Genomic DNA, 15,596 nt, shown 5'->3' on the forward strand with positions numbered 1-15,596 from the left:
GAGTCGTGCACCTGCTTCCTGCTGCAACACCTGCATCTTCGCACACTGTAAGAGTACGGACTCATCTCAGCCACTGCATGCGATAGGAACGATATAATAACCTCCGGCGCGCTTTCGGCGCCTTCCCGCGACTATCCCCAGCATTCTCCACGCGCCATCCAATTACGGCATTGACGACGCAGATCTGCCACCATGGAAGCGGACATCCGGGAGCTATACGACAGCGACCCACGGCCAACCTTTATCGTCGACTGCCAAGGTCCGACTGCCATCATCTATCATGTCAACACCGCCCTACTCACGATTCAACATATCGCATCATCGCTGCAGTCACATTCCGCGCTGAGAGACTGGTGGGATCCTGCGAGTAGAGTTGCAGCACGCCATCAAAATGAGTTCCTGCATGGCCGATACAAATGGGCCAAATTCACATGCAAGCGCTGGTTGATTGTCACCATCATCGAGCAGCCAGCGCCAAATGATGAACAGCATGGCCACCTGCAGGAGCCCGCGCAATTGGCCCGAGGGAGGCTGGCTTCACCACGTCTGCAACCAGTGCCAGACACCATCTTTACCGTCAAGATCCAGTCGCCAGAATTACGCGCACATGTCGAACATATACGAAATGTCAATTGGTCTAAGACATCACTGGGTCCAATCAGTTCCTGGGGTTATGAGGGTAAAGTAGCCGTCACGAATAGCTCTCAAGATGTCTTGCTAACTTATTACTAGTATGTAGCTCCCTTGCGGTGCTAAGACATCTTACTATTCGTGCTAACAGCTTGATAGCTCAACGTTCTGGTCACCACACTGATGCTGGAAACGCGGCCAACGGCTCTCTTCCTTGGTCCCGAGCATACCATACTGTACAATCTCGCGTATGCCTCCGTTAGTGGCTCAAGGCATCCCGCTATCCTTGGTCAAAGTATTATTGATGCTTGGTATTTACTTCACGCGCACATACAATGGTCCAGTATCTAACTCGCTCTAGGCCTGAACTCGCCGATCCTGTTAGTGCCACGATGGCTCGCTCAGAGCAGACACGTTTCGCAGATGCTCCAGAAGAAGAGTATCATTTCATGGTTGAACGGTTTGGCTTTGTAGAGGAAGCCTTCTTCATATGGAGCTTGGTACCCCTTGTTGGTGTTAAAATCGACGGCATGTATTCCATCGTGACTGAGGTGACGAAACAAAGGTAGGCATCCTGCATGTTTGCTACGAACGACAGACTGATTCACCAAACATAGATTATTGGAACGACGTGTCGCTGCCCTGCTCAAAGTAGGCCAACTGACTAGCAAGGCAAGAAGCACCAAACAGTTCTGGCACAGCTTAGCCGAAGCTGTCAGGTCTTTCGAATACGACTTTCCGGCAGCCGTTCTGTATTCGCAGTGCGAGTTACATGACATGGCAGAATGCGACCTATCACCGAGAGGACCAATTAGTGAATGTACGCTCGAATGGTCTATCGGCTACAAGCCTAATCACCCGGCCATACCTCCGCAGTTGGACATAAGCAGCGACGATGGCTTAGCTCGCGCTATGCGCGACGCAGCAAGAGATGGGACTGCACTTGTGTACCAGGAAGAAGGAGGCGTATTGCCGCAATCGCTATACCATGATCTCGAGAAGCGAGGCTTTGGAGATCCCATAGAACGTTTTATAGTAGTCCCAATCAGGACTTACGATGAAACTATCGTGGGATACCTTCTGCTTGGCCTGAACACGCGGCGGCCGTTCGACGACGAATACAAGGACTGGATCAAAGTGTTTTCCAACTTGCTCGGTGCCTCTGCGGCCTCGGTAGCACTTCACGAGGAGGAGATCAGGAAACGAGAATTCCAGGAAGCACAAGCTGCGAGAGATCGAGCAGCTCTCAATGCAGAAGTTGCGAATCTCACACTGGAAGCCAGTCACGTAGCTGAAAAGCTCCGCAACTTTCACGATATCGCGGATGAAGTCGGCCTGGGGTACTTTGAAATCGATGTCAATGGCATATTGCTTCATGCTAACGTAAGAACATTTTGGTTAGGAAACTGGATGTAACTAAACTCAAGTCAGGAAACGTACTTTGCTCAGACTGGCCACCGGAGAGACTTTCTCGAGGTCCCGGTGTCGGCTTATAAGGAGTGCGTCTTTGAGGAGGACCTAGCCATGGTGGATAGCCAATGGAAGATGCTTGTATCCGGCGCACCGGCGACATTCGAGATACGATGGAAGCGACCAAGCCCGAATCATCAGAGTGGAGAAGCTGGCGGCGACATTTCTGCTGCCGACAACGTTCTTTGGACATTATCAGCATGCATGCCTATCAAAGGTGCAAACGGGCTTGTCACAGGCATATTTGGATGCAATACCGATATCAGTGCTCAGAAAGAAGCGACTAAATCCGTACTATTGCGATCGGAAGCAGAGCGACGTCTGGCTTCCTTCACAGAGCTTGTACCCGTGGGTTTATATCATCTCAACCCAGACTTGACGATGAGATATGTTAACGACCAGTGGTTCCGCATTACCGACCATCCCAAAGTGCCCTTCGATCAAGTAGACTGGCGAACTATTATCGATGACGATTTGATAGACCGATGTGTTCATGAAATCGAGGTCGCCAGACGCAAACGAGGACCACATACCTTCTCAATAAACCTCAAGAAGAGGTGGATGGGTCCTGACGGTATTGAGACACCCACTTGGATTCTTGTCAGCGAGACGGCGTATCCCGATGAGACTGTGACGGGAACCATGACTGATGTCAGTCACATGGTATGGCTTGAAGCTATTCAGAAGAACAGAGTCGGAGAAGCGCTCGAGGCAAAAAGGCAGCAGGAGAACTTCATTGATATGACGTCTCACGAGATGCGGAATCCATTGAGCGCGATGGTACAATGCGCAGATTCCATATACTCATCACTGAACGAAAGCAATGGACTCGCGAGCGGAGATACCTTGGCGTTACAACCTGTCATTCAAACACAATTAAAAAGCTTGATCAGCACCAGTATAGACGCAGTCGATACGATACAAGCCTGCGCTACGCATCAAAAGCGAATCGTGGACGACATCCTCACTCTGTCAAAATTGGACTCGAAGCTGCTGGTCATCAGTCCCATAGTGTTACAACCCTCGGCTCTTCTACAGGACGCCTACAAGATGTTCAAGGACGAGGCGAACAAAGCTCGCGTGAACCTGGAAGTAAGATGTGACTCGTCCATTGCGGATTTGAGCATTGATTGGGCGATACTGGACCCCAGCCGAGTTCTACAGGTCCTCATCAACTTGCTCACTAACGCCATTAAGTTTACCCAAAGCCAAGAAATGCGCAAGGTAGAAATAATCATGAGCGCATCACGCGAGGCAGAACAGATACCCGATGTCGAGTATGTGCCTCAGGAAGCCGTCAGAAAAGATTTTTTGACACAGGCCGAATGGAACAACGCTGGCGAGCCGTTTTATCTACACTTTACTGTCAAAGATACAGGATGCGGTCTGTCTCCCGAGCATAAAGCCAAACTATTCCTTCGCTTTTCGCAGGCGACCCCAAAGACACATGTTCAGTATGGCGGCTCAGGCTTAGGCCTGTTCATCTCGCGCGAACTCACCGAAATGCAAGGCGGAAGCATCGGCGTATCCTCCGTTCACAATGTTGGGTCAACATTCACATTCTACATCAAATCACGGAGGGCAAAAGACCGAAGTACCCTTTCAACCACAACCGGTCACAAGAAGAAAGACAGCCTGTCGAGTCGGTCCAAGGCTCAGATCATCCAGGGCGATATCAAAACCCCCGACGGAGCACTGCCTACCGCCGTCCCCATAGAAGATCAGGAAGATGGGAGAGCAATCAATGACCACAAATACCACATTCTCATCGTAGAGGACAACCTCATAAATCAACGCGTCCTATCCACCCAACTCAAAAAGCTGGGACACACAATTCACGTCGCAAACCACGGTTTTGAGGCTCTCTCCCAGCTATCGCGCACATCGTTCTGTCCGACACCAAGCGAAACACCGCCAATTCCGCTTTCCGTTGTTCTTATGGACGTTGAGATGCCTGTAATGGACGGATTGACGTGCACAAGGCGAATACGGGAGATGGAGAAGAATGGCGAGTTGAGCGGGCATGTACCGATTATCGCGGTCAGTGCGAACGCGAGAAGAGAGCAGATTGATATGGCGAAGGAGGCAGGCGTGGATGAGGCGATCTGTAAACCTTTCCGCATCCCGGAGTTAGTGGCGTTGATCTGGGGACTGGGGGTTTGAGGGGAATGAAGTGGGCGGCGATGCGGCGTTGATCCCGAGGTTTGCTGCATTCAGACTATGATATGGGAGCAAGCACGTAGTATGCAAGGCAATGTATACTTGTACTCAAAACATTTGTTATTGAATGCGACACACTCTAGTCACGCCTTGTAGTGTGAATCAAGGAGTCACGCAATGCCAGCGTAGATCTAGGTCGGGTCTGCCTACAGTGCAGGCTTTCGCGCCGCCGATGCCATGAATATAGTTCGCCGATGACGCATTTCAACCACGATCAACGATTGAACCATGCTAAACCTCTATCGAAAAGCCCCCAAATTGCTTCCAGAACATGTGCATCTAGCGGATCTTAGTTTTGTGCGAACTTCCGCCGTATAGTGAGCCGAGTGGTCTCCCCCACACCTAGTGCGACTACCCTCAGACGCGTCCGAGCACGCGTCGTCCAGTCAACTAGTGGGGATCACTCGTGTAGTAACGCCATCGAGATCGCAAACCCGTACAAAGTATGTGTGGGATAAGGGATCAAGTCAGGGGAAGGTGAGCATCGCATAGACGGAACAGCTTCAGACGCGTCCAACACGGTCTCACGACGCGTCTTCGGGCCAAAACATGTGCACCTCGGCGTGTGTCGAGTCGAGTGGAGCCAACCAGCCATCAGCGTCAGATCATTATCAGAGAAAATCTAATCTGATCCGAGGCCGGAACGAGCACGGCCAGATGGCAGCCAATGCAAGCGTCGAGACGGGCCTCGAGGCGGGCCAATCTGGGTTTCAAATGTATTTCCAAGCCTTTGTTCAGCCGCCAAATGCAGGACTAACTAGTCGCGGAAACGGTCCTTGCATGTTATGGTGGGGAGAGTCGACTCATAGCGCGTTGCGACGCGTCTGGCACAGACGGTTTTTACGTGAAAGCTCGTGGCTGGGCGACGCGCTGGAAGACGTTGACGATGATTGTCGACGACCAACAGACGAAAAGAACGCAATATGGGTGTCGTTGGAATGCGCGCACTCGATTATGTAGTTCAGGCAGATTTATAGTGTAATTCGATGTTCACAGGCCACAAAAGTCATGGTGATCGAAGCCGCACATGGATGAGATCATAGCGTCTTTTCGCGAGGAAGGCGCGTTAGTGGCTGGCCAAAGCCGATCGCCCAGTCACGTGCTAGCGTCTCGACGCGGATTTATAGTGAAGTCGCGTGTGCTCTTCGTCTCTCTCTACACCACAACCATCATCAGCCCACATCAGCGATACCTCTTGTAATCCTGACTGCACATTCGCCTTTCTTCATACAATCCAGAGCTTCACACATATTTTCTCTTCACAATGTCTGCTCTTGAGTCTACGCCTTCCAAGCAGGTACGTCGCGATACTTCCGGTACTTGTACCCAGCAAGACGCGTCCATGCTAACGCGTCAAAAGGTCGCATCCGCGATTGACTCGCTCAAGATGAACGACTCGCCCGCAAAGAAGCTTGACTTCTCTCCGGCACAGAAGGAGAACACCTTCAAGCCCATCGTCGGCATCCCAGATGACTTCGAGGATGACCTTGAGGAGGTCAAGCCTACTGTCGCGCCCACGATCAAGGAGGAGGAGGCCGAAGAGCCCCTCCTTCAAGAGAACCCTGGACGCTTCGTCCTGTTCCCCATCAAGTACCACGATGTAAGTTTCACTCCGATCTAACGCGCTTTACGCGTGACTAGACGCGTCAAACCCCACTTAAGCAATACACATACTAATGACATGTCTATTACAGGTCTGGCAGATGTACAAGAAGGCCGAGGCTTCTTTCTGGACCGCAGAGGAGATCGATCTCTCCAAGGATCTCCACGACTGGAACAACCGCCTGAACGATGACGAGCGCTTCTTCATCTCCCACGTCCTCGCCTTCTTCGCTGCCTCCGACGGCATTGTCAACGAGAACCTCGTCGAGCGATTCTCGAGCGAAGTACAAATTCCCGAGGCGCGATGCTTCTACGGCTTCCAGATCATGATGGAGAACGTCCACTCCGAGACCTACTCTCTTCTCATCGACACATACATTAGCGAGCCCAAGCAGCGCCGCTACCTCTTCAACGCCATCGACAACAGTAAGTCAAACCTACAACGCGCTTTGTAACATCACCTAACGCGTTCCAGTTCCCTGCATCCGCAAGAAGGCCGACTGGGCCATGCGATGGATCTCCGACAAGAACTCCACTTTCGCCAACCGTCTTGTTGCCTTTGCTGCTGTTGAGGGTATCTTCTTCAGCGGCTCCTTCGCCTCCATCTTCTGGCTCAAGAAGCGTGGCCTGATGCCCGGTCTTACCTTCTCCAACGAGCTCATCTCCCGCGATGAGGGTATGCACACCGACTTCGCCTGCCTTCTCTTCTCTCTCCTCAAGAACAAGCCCAGCCTCGAGTCTGTCAAGGCCATCATCACCGAGGCCGTTGAGATCGAGCAAGAGTTCCTCAGCGACGCTCTGCCATGTGCTCTGCTCGGCATGAACGCCAAGCTCATGTGCCAATACATCGAGTTCGTTGCTGACCGTCTGCTGTTGGCTCTTGGCAACACCAAGGCCTACCACGCCACCAACCCCTTCGACTTCATGGAGAACATCTCGCTAGCCGGCAAGACCAACTTCTTCGAGAAGCGCGTCGGTGACTACCAGAAGGCTGGTGTCATGGCTAGCACAAAGAAGCACGAGAAGGACGGCTCATCTTCGCCCGCTCCTGAGCCCCAAGGCCAGTCCGGAGACTTCTGCTTCGACGAGGACTTCTAGACGCCTCGCCTTCTTCTTTTGCTATTTATCTGCGATTTAGTTACTGTACAACACTTCGGACGCTTGGGTTTGGCACGGATGCCGGGCATCATTGTTCACATACCCCCTTTGCATTTGTTGAAGTAACCACTCTTCGCACTTTGGAGTCATGGCGTTGCTAGCTAGCTGGGATGGGCCTCTTGGATGAGTGATGCGGTAGGATAGCTATGGTACGCGGCAGCGATGGGATCAACGACTACATCATTTTGAATAATCACGAATACGAAACTTTACATATATACATGTCTCCACTACTACATCTGCACTGACGCGTGAAGGGTTGATGATTTTACTCGTGCATAACGCATGCAGCTTCGGTCCGACACGCCACGCGACAGTATGCGCTTGAACGAACCAAGCTTTGCCGATACCTGCCCATATCTCCTACCACGTGGAGTACTCGCAGTAGCCTTCATGCGCGCGACTTCCTCTGCAGATGCTACGCGCCGCCCAGGCGCCAACCTTGCCCTTGGAAGGATTCGCTCAGGTACCGCCAGCTATGACGTCAGCCATGCGTGAGGCGTCCCGCGGCTGCCATCTGGTGGAATTGCCACAAGCGAGCTGGATACTTGCAGGCTGTCCAGCGCCATCTCCAGCTCTGCAGTTTGCGACACCTTGACTGCTTGCTTTCAAACCAATCGCACGCTATGGGGATATTGGTAATCCTGTCCCTGCATTTGCGTACAGAATTGGTGCACCAGACAACGACAGGCTAGCTCGTAAACATCCGCGACCCTCCGCAACAAAATCCGACTTTATCGCTGTTCTAGTGCAGCGTGCATATTCTATGATTACCACTTGAATCAAGTCGCAGCACGCAAATCCGTGTGTTCAGCGAAGTGTGTCAAGTACCATTGAGGTGGCGCCGGGGTAGATCCATGCCGCTTCGTGACAAGTCAACATGGCAGACACCGTACCCCAGATCAAGGTGACAGACCCACCTGCCAACGCCAAAGGCTCCTACTTCCAGAACCAGGAGAACGCGTCTTCAGTCACAGTAAACGGTACGTCACACACCAGCACCCATTGTTGGAAGTCACATCGCAACTTGACAGATGCTTACTCCAGGATCCGCAGGCCCATTGTCCAGCAAGAAACTCTCCGCCAAACTTCGAAGCCCCACCACACCCTCTGCGCAACCGGCAAGCGAAACACACAATGGATACATTGGCGATGGAGAGAGGCTGCCGGAAACACCCATGGACCCGCTCTCGCAAGTATGTACAGATAAGGGTCGAGATGCGGAGACGGACGCTAATTGCGCATTATCGTATAGCAAATCCTACAGAGAACGAATACGTCGCCCGCCGTACAGAAACTACGATCCCAGAACACCGAGCCGATCCAATCGCCAACGTCACCGAACGAAGCGAACGCAGACAAGAAACTGAGTGGAGAGATAACCCGCGACACAAGCGGGGCCAAGGCAGACAAGAAGTAAGTGCACATATTCGTTCACGAGAACGCATGGAGTGTCATATGGCTACATGCCAAGGGTTAGCGCGTATTTCGTACTGAGGTTCAGGACCAGCGTATCGAGGCTGAGCTCGCGCTTCGCTCTCTTGTTGGCCTGATCGTCATTGCCGACGCTAGCTCCAGGTGTGACCGGTAAGGCTGACTATGGATGTAGGAAAGTGTCATTCCTTAGTCGCTTCATCGGAGGCAACAAAAAGAAGAGCACCCTCGATGGCGCAAGCGACAATGGCTCTGAGGCAGACGATCGACGACCAGAGGGTATGGATGCCCAGCTCTATGTCGACAATCTCAGCTTCAGTCCGAAGATACCGCATCCTCCGGCATACATTAAAGTGAGGACGAAGTTTAAGAAGGAGAAGGAGTTTGACCGTGTATTCCTGGCGCAGGAGTTACGCTCCGGATCGGACAAGAAGAGTCCCCCCGCTGCGGGATCAAACCCTGCGCCTCAGTCTGGGTCAGCCGCTACGCAGAATCCCATCTGGGCTGTTGAGTTCAGCAAAGATGGGAGGTATCTTGCTGTTGGTGGTCAGGATAGAGTCATTCGGGTGTGGGCCGTGATTGACAGCCCGGAAGGACGCCGCGCACATGAGAATGCTGAGAGCGATCCGCATGCCCAACTCAGCGCACCAGTCTTCCAGCAGAAGCCCGTCCGCGAATACCAAGGACATACTTCGACGATCCTGGATTTGAGCTGGAGCAAGGTATGTCGAGTTTATGGGAGGCATTGACGCATTAGCTGACAGCTTTCAGAACAATTTTCTGCTATCCTCTTCCATGGACAAAACCGTTCGACTATGGCACGTTAGCCGAGACGAGAATCTATGTACATTCAAGCATTCCGACTTTGTTCCTTCCATTGAGTTTCACCCTACAGACGATCGGTTCTTCCTAGCTGGATCACTTGACGCCAAGTTGCGACTATGGAGCATCCCCGACAAGAGCGTGGCGTTTTCGATCACTGTTCCAGACATGATCACGTCAGTAGCGTTTACACCCGATGGGAAGACGTGTATAGCCGGTACCCTTGGCGGACTTTGTATGTTCTACGATACCGAAGGATTGAAGTGGCAGGCGCAACTCCACGTAAAGTCGACTCGTGGTCAAAATGCGAAGGGCAGCAAGATTACTGGAATCCAAGCAACATATTGGCCTCCAGGAAGCGAGAGTGGCGAGATGAAGCTACTGGTGTCGAGCAATGATTCGAGGCTGCGCATCTACAACATGAAGGACAAGACTCTAGAGATGAAGTTCCGTGGTCACGAAAACAACTGCAGTCAGATACGAGCTACCTTTGCTGATAGCAGTGGACACATTATCTGTGGAAGCGAGGATCGGAAAACGTACATTTGGTCGACGACATCTACGGCAGAGGGCGAGAAGAGGAATCATCGTCCGGTGGAAATGTTCGAAGCTCATAATTCTATCACGACGTGTACTGTCATGGCACCCATCCAGACACGACAGTTGCTTAGCGCATCGGAGGATCCCATCTTCGACGTCTGCAACCCACCGCCGGTCACGCTAGTATCAAAAGCCGAATCTGTCGTTTCATCACGGGCGCCGACAGAGGCCGGTGCAGCCCTTCCAACACCCGCACCCACAGATACCAACTTCAAGAAAGCTGCGGAAAGCCCAGCTTACGTTGCTCGCTCGGCACATCGAGGCGGCAACATCATCGTTACAGCAGACTATACTGGAGCGCTGAAAGTGTTCAGACAAGATTGCGCCCACCAAAAGCGCATACGGCTGAGCGAACAATGGGATACAGCATCCATGAAGAGAATGTCGGGTATCGGTCGACCCAGCAGCATCATATCGCGAACTAGCCGATCACGGCGAGATAGTGTATCTACACAACCACCAAACGACCGGATCATGACATGGCGACAAAGCATATCGCACGCCAGCTTTGACTCAACGAATTCCCTTCCACGCCGCAGCGCTTCCCCTCGAAAGTCCCTAGCCGCTTTAAGCTTTCACTCGACACCCCACGAATCCCCCGTCCTACATCCCACGAAAACGAACGACACCTTCGACACCAAGCCCACGGGCACACCCAAGACATCTATCTCCATGGACCGCACCACCACATCTTTACGCAGTGCATCACAATCTGAAGCCTCGTCACCGATCAAAGAACCGTACACTGTTACTGCTGAGCCGGAGGACGAAGAGAAGTCACAAGGGCAAAGAGCTAGTTCTACCAACCCTCTTGCTTTGTACAACGGCCAGAGCTGGCTCTTCTGGACGAATCGCGACAAGAGTGCGCTGACGGCTGGGAACAAGAAGGAAGCGGAAAGACCAGATTTGCTGGGCCGCATGAGTACGCTTAGTCAGATTAGTAGGCTGACGGATGAGAGGAGCGATGGGGAGGGGGATGGCAAGAAGTAATGCGATGTAGGCGTTCGTGCGTATATGGGGTTTGGAGTTCTGCAGATTACAAGTCTTTGGTGTCAACTCGCGCACAGGGTTGGGTTGGAAGTGTGTCGCAGCACAATGAAGTATGCAGATGGGAAACGATGTCCAGTTACTTAACAAACTTTCTCGAGAAGGTCCTCATTCTGCAATTCGCCAAGTATCAAACACAAAGTTCTCGTTTCACTTGTACCAATCATTATGTCACCAGATACGGGACACTGAGATTACAAGGTTTTAGTTTTTCGATTTTTATATTGTTTTCTGGTATTTTCTATTGTCTGATGTTTTTGTGTGGTTCAAGCAGTCACTCAAAGTGGGCCATGCTCCATGGAACCAAATCAACGACCAAAAGCTCAAACACCATGATGGCTGATCATGTCCGTGTCCAGATCTGCTGTTATCGTCCGCGCTACCTCGTAAATTGCAGGATCTGACAAGCAGACTCTACGCCTGCGACGTCATTTCCACTGACATGATAAGTCATGTCGAGCGAGCGGGCAATCTACTGGATAGTGGGGATAGCAGGGATAGCAGGGATAGCAGGGATAGCAGGGATAGCAGGGATAGCAGGGATAGCAGAGAAGGCCGAGGCGAAATCAGGGACATCGGTGATGAATTCTGTGCCAGTGGGCCTAACAAGCTGGCGACGATGACTGAAGAGGCGACGCCTATCGAAAGTGGCCGTCTCGTACTCGGGATCCCAGTCTGAGAAGGTCTCCGGGGCGATGATGGGCGTGGTGAAAGAAGAAGCAGTGGCGGTGGGAGTAGTGTATGTGGTAGTCTCCTTGACTGGGTCCCAGTCGCTGAATGTCTCGGGAGCGATCTTGGGGTAGTCGAAGGAGGAGGAAGACGGCGTTGCAAGCAGGTTCTTGGCACGAGTCATGGTCGCCAGCGTGCTGGATGCGACCGAAGCAGATTTGTCGCTGGGCAGGCAGGCAGCGAAGTCGCCGACGATGTGACGAATACTATGACTGGGTTAGTACATGCCGAGAGGGAGGTAGTGAAGAGCTTACCCGTAAGAGTTAGTCTCGGAGATGTCAATCTCATCGTTACCACGTAGCTGGCCGACGTTGGTAGCGAATCTGCATTCCAGTCAGAGAAATGTCACAGTAAATATAGTTCGTGGGTGAACTCACTCGATGGGCCAGTACTTGGAGAACATGGCGCAGTGCTGGACGACGGGGACGTTGTTGCGACGCTGCATGTACGTGTTGACAAAGTGGCACTGGCGGCCCGAAGCATCATTGGTCTCCTCGCAAGCGGTGATGCACCTCTGAGCATCGAATTTGCCGTCTTGCCAGTACCTCATGCCCATGTAGGTGTCCTCACCGTTGCAGTCAAGAGGGGCTTCGATGGCAGCACCGAGTGCGTACGCCTCAAGGGCATAGCCGGCAGGGACATCGGGCGTGACAACGTCCTTGACGTAGGCATTGGCGCCGGCCATGACGACGTGGACCTCACGGGTCTGGCCCTCGTTGATGGCGATGTTGGGGAGGATGGTGCCTGACCATAAGTCGCACTCTGGAGGTGGACGGGAAGTTAGTTGATGTCTCACATACTCTTCCAAGGAAGGAACGTACTGATATGAGTCGTAGACTCAGGGTTGGGGCAATGGATGCCGTGAGGAGCATGGGCGGGCTGGCGCTCGAAGAAGATGGTGAAAGCATTGCACTTGGCGTCGTTGTCGCACTCGGCAGCACCTGAAAGTAATTAGTAAACTTTCTGAAGCCATGATGCACTTGTTGGTGTGATGCTCTCCAGTGCGGAGTCGTACTTACACAAATCGACATCGTACGAGTCCATAGTCACGTAGTGGACGAACTGTGATGGTTCATCGTACGTGGTGAGGAGGTTGGAGTAAGACTGGACGTAGCCAGGGGGAGTGACGGCCGATGATGCAGCATCGGAGAAGGGAGTGTAGGCCTGGAAAGCCTCGGGGGTGTCCGGGAAGACTTTGGGGCCAGAACCCGAGAAGAGAGGCTCGCAAACGGACTTGTTGCCGAAGTTGGCGAAGACGGTTGCCATCACCATAGTAAGAAGTCCGAAAAACTGGACTAGAGAGAACATCTTGTCTTTGATGTTCAGTTTGTTGGTAATATATGGAGAGAGAAGAGATGAAGAAGAAAGGAGGAAAGGAGAGGAAGGCAGTATATGTATGAATTCAGCAAGAGTTACGCGAAGATGCTAAGACTTAGATTGTGGTTGGGGACGAAGGCAAGTATCCTCTATCGCCCTTGTTGAGCTGGGTCGTGCCCACTTCATCCATATGATGCAATCGCGAGGCCCCCTTCTCGAGAACAAATTGGCGGAGCGAAGTGCCCACCTTGTGATGAACGCGCGTTCTGTTGGACCTGAACCGCCTCTCAGAAACGGGGGCTGAGCGGTAAATCAACATAAGACGGCCCAGAAGCGGCTTTGTTCTCCATATCGTGGACTGGGTTCCAGATTGTGACTATGAAGGAAGGAGATCGTGTCTTCTTTAGGCACATTGCTGTGGATATTCGCGCAATCTTTTCTTCAACAACTGAACCTTCAAACGCGTATCGAGCTCTGCGTAATCCGATTGACGAGAGTCAAAGTCATTGAGATACTGCAGATCTGTTACAATTATGTAAGAGTTCCGCCGAGACCTAGGAATGTAATGGTACGAGTGGATTGTCAGTAGTACGGCCACGCTTGGGGTGTGATCTGAGCAATGGAAAGGAGCACATGCGCAACACATTCACCAACGCCTGCCCTGGGCCTGAAGATCGTGGTGCATGTAGAAAGCAAAGGGGGGAGCAGCTCGACGAGCGAAGGGCATTAGCTCCACTAGCTCCAGACCCGCTCAAAAACGTCATAGTCTCAACCAACCAGCGATGACCAGACCAACCAACATAGTACTCGCGAATAGCAGCAACAACTTGAGCAAAACCCTCTCAGGATTTTGGTAACGTCGCTTCCTTCTATTACGAAGGTTTCCACTCCCACGACCAGAAAACTAGAGATACGCGCAATCCCGCGGTCATGGGCCGCACCGAAAAATCCCAGGGTCTTGCGCCACCCGCCGTGCGCAAAGATATCCGAGCCAAACAAGCGCGGCACGTGGTGACCAAAGTCGTTCCTGCAATATTGGCATCAAATGTAAGAGCTAGGCGAGGTGCGGACGGAAGTGAGCTTATTCCGAACCCGGGGCCGAACGGCACGGTGGGGCAGGATAGTAAGAGTAGGGTTGGTGCACGTGTTGAGGGTGGTGAAGATACGGGCTATGTGAAGAGGAAGGGTCAAGGGAGGCGGAAGGTCAAAGGTGGGAAAGACGACGTTGAAGAGGAGGATGCAAGGAATGGTGATGTGGGGAGAGATGTTGGCAAGGGAAGAGGAAAGGGAAGAGGCAAGAAACGCAGTGATTCTCTCGACAAAGGGCTATCAAATCTCAACTTGAATAGTACCGCAACATCATCACCCGATCCATCCAGGAGACCGCGATGCATACGCATGATAACGACGGATGCCCTCACAGCTGCACACATGCTAGCCAACCCCTCATTATACGATGCGACCACCACATCAAAGCAGACGTCGAAGAAACAACCCAACCCATGCATCTTGAACATGGCCTCTCCTCTCCGTCCAGGCGGCGGTCTCCTAACAGGCGCCACTTCCGCCGAAGAATCCCTTTGCGCACGCACAACGCTGCTGCCCTCGCTCAAAGAATCCTTCTACCGCCTCCCCGAATACGGCGGCATATACACACACGACGTACTCGTTTTCCGCTCTGCTCTCCCTCTTGGCGATAGCGCCGGTGAGCTGTCTCCGACTGAGCGCTGGTACGTCGACGTCATCAGTGCGGGGATGTTACGATTTCCTGAATTAGAAGGAGAAGAAGATGAAGAGAAGAGATTAAGCAAGAAAGATAGGGAAATTGTAGAGAGCAAGATTAGGAGTGTGTTGAGGATAGCGGAACAGAAGGGGGTTAAGGTGTTAGTGCTTGGGGCGTGGGGAGTTGGAGCGTATGGTAATCCGGTAAGAGATGTTGCAGAGGCTTTCGCGAAGGTCTTGGGTGGTGGTAGCTTTGCTCCTTCATCTGGAGGCAAGAAGAACAACAAGCCGCCATCGACTGGCGCTGAGACCTTTCCATCTATCGAGAACATCATCTTTGCTATTCCCCAACGCAAAGTCGCCAACGATTTCGCAGCTGCATTCGGCGGCAAGCTTGAAGTCGAAGAAGGCCCTGGAGCTTCTGGCGACGATAATGACGAAGAAGATGACGAGGAAGATAAGGTAGCAGAAGAGTTGAGGAGCAAGATCCAAGAGATGGACGGCCAGATAAGTAAGGTTTGGAATCCAGATCTGAAAGCAAGGCTTGGTACTATCCTGGATGGGCTGAAAGCCCAGTTAAGGGAGAGGGAGGGGACGCCTCGGACGGGTAGTGTGGATGATGAGGAGGAAGATGGGGACGGAGACGAGGACGATGAGGATGAGGGAGACACTGAAGAGAGCGATGAGGCAGATGCAGATGACGATGATCAAGACCTCGCTGGGTACAGGCACACGAGACCTGGCAAGTTGAAAAGTTTAGTTGATGACAGCGATGACGATGATGACGATTAGCTCAGCTCTAGATATCCCGAGCAATGGAGTCGACTGTTCCAAGAGATTTATCA

The 15,596-nt window shown here is 52.3% G+C and overlaps 5 protein-coding genes across 5 annotated transcripts; 4 read left to right on the plus strand and 1 right to left on the minus strand.

Annotated features, from left to right (window-relative positions):
• Positions 1–192: 192 nt before the first annotated feature.
• Positions 193–4,263, plus strand: J4E90_002198 (uncharacterized protein; the record flags this gene model as incomplete). The annotated part of the gene is made up of 4 exons (XM_051431779.1): positions 193–587; positions 992–1,195; positions 1,248–2,013; positions 2,062–4,263. 4 exons carry the CDS (start codon positions 193–195, stop codon positions 4,261–4,263), a joined length of 3,567 nt encoding a protein of 1,188 aa, XP_051294913.1.
• Positions 4,264–5,584: 1,321 nt separating this feature from the next.
• Positions 5,585–7,020, plus strand: RNR2 (Ribonucleotide-diphosphate reductase (RNR), small subunit; the record flags this gene model as incomplete). Its single annotated transcript, XM_051431780.1, has 4 exons — positions 5,585–5,617; positions 5,681–5,920; positions 6,015–6,348; positions 6,398–7,020. The coding sequence occupies 4 exons, from the start codon at positions 5,585–5,587 to the stop codon at positions 7,018–7,020; spliced, it is 1,230 nt and encodes a 409-aa protein (XP_051294914.1).
• A 940-nt stretch (positions 7,021–7,960) lies between these two features.
• J4E90_002200 (uncharacterized protein) lies at positions 7,961–10,926 on the plus strand (the record flags this gene model as incomplete). Its single annotated transcript, XM_051431781.1, has 5 exons — positions 7,961–8,063; positions 8,137–8,276; positions 8,336–8,496; positions 8,690–9,236; positions 9,286–10,926. The coding sequence occupies 5 exons, from the start codon at positions 7,961–7,963 to the stop codon at positions 10,924–10,926; spliced, it is 2,592 nt and encodes an 863-aa protein (XP_051294915.1).
• Positions 10,927–11,455: 529 nt separating this feature from the next.
• Positions 11,456–13,020, minus strand: J4E90_002201 (uncharacterized protein; the record flags this gene model as incomplete). The annotated part of the gene is made up of 5 exons (XM_051431782.1): positions 11,456–11,918; positions 11,967–12,035; positions 12,090–12,474; positions 12,534–12,653; positions 12,732–13,020. The coding sequence occupies 5 exons, from the start codon at positions 13,018–13,020 to the stop codon at positions 11,456–11,458; spliced, it is 1,326 nt and encodes a 441-aa protein (XP_051294916.1).
• Positions 13,021–13,959: 939 nt separating this feature from the next.
• On the plus strand, positions 13,960–15,543 carry J4E90_002202 (uncharacterized protein; the record flags this gene model as incomplete). The annotated part of the gene is made up of 1 exon (XM_051431783.1): positions 13,960–15,543. One exon carries the CDS (start codon positions 13,960–13,962, stop codon positions 15,541–15,543), a length of 1,584 nt encoding a protein of 527 aa, XP_051294917.1.
• Between the last annotated feature and the right edge of the window lie 53 nt (positions 15,544–15,596).

The sequence above is a fragment of the Alternaria incomplexa genome (genome assembly GCF_024043165.1).
Source record: "Alternaria incomplexa strain BMP 0042 chromosome Unknown scaffold_2, whole genome shotgun sequence".
NCBI lineage: Eukaryota > Fungi > Ascomycota > Dothideomycetes > Pleosporales > Pleosporaceae > Alternaria > Alternaria incomplexa.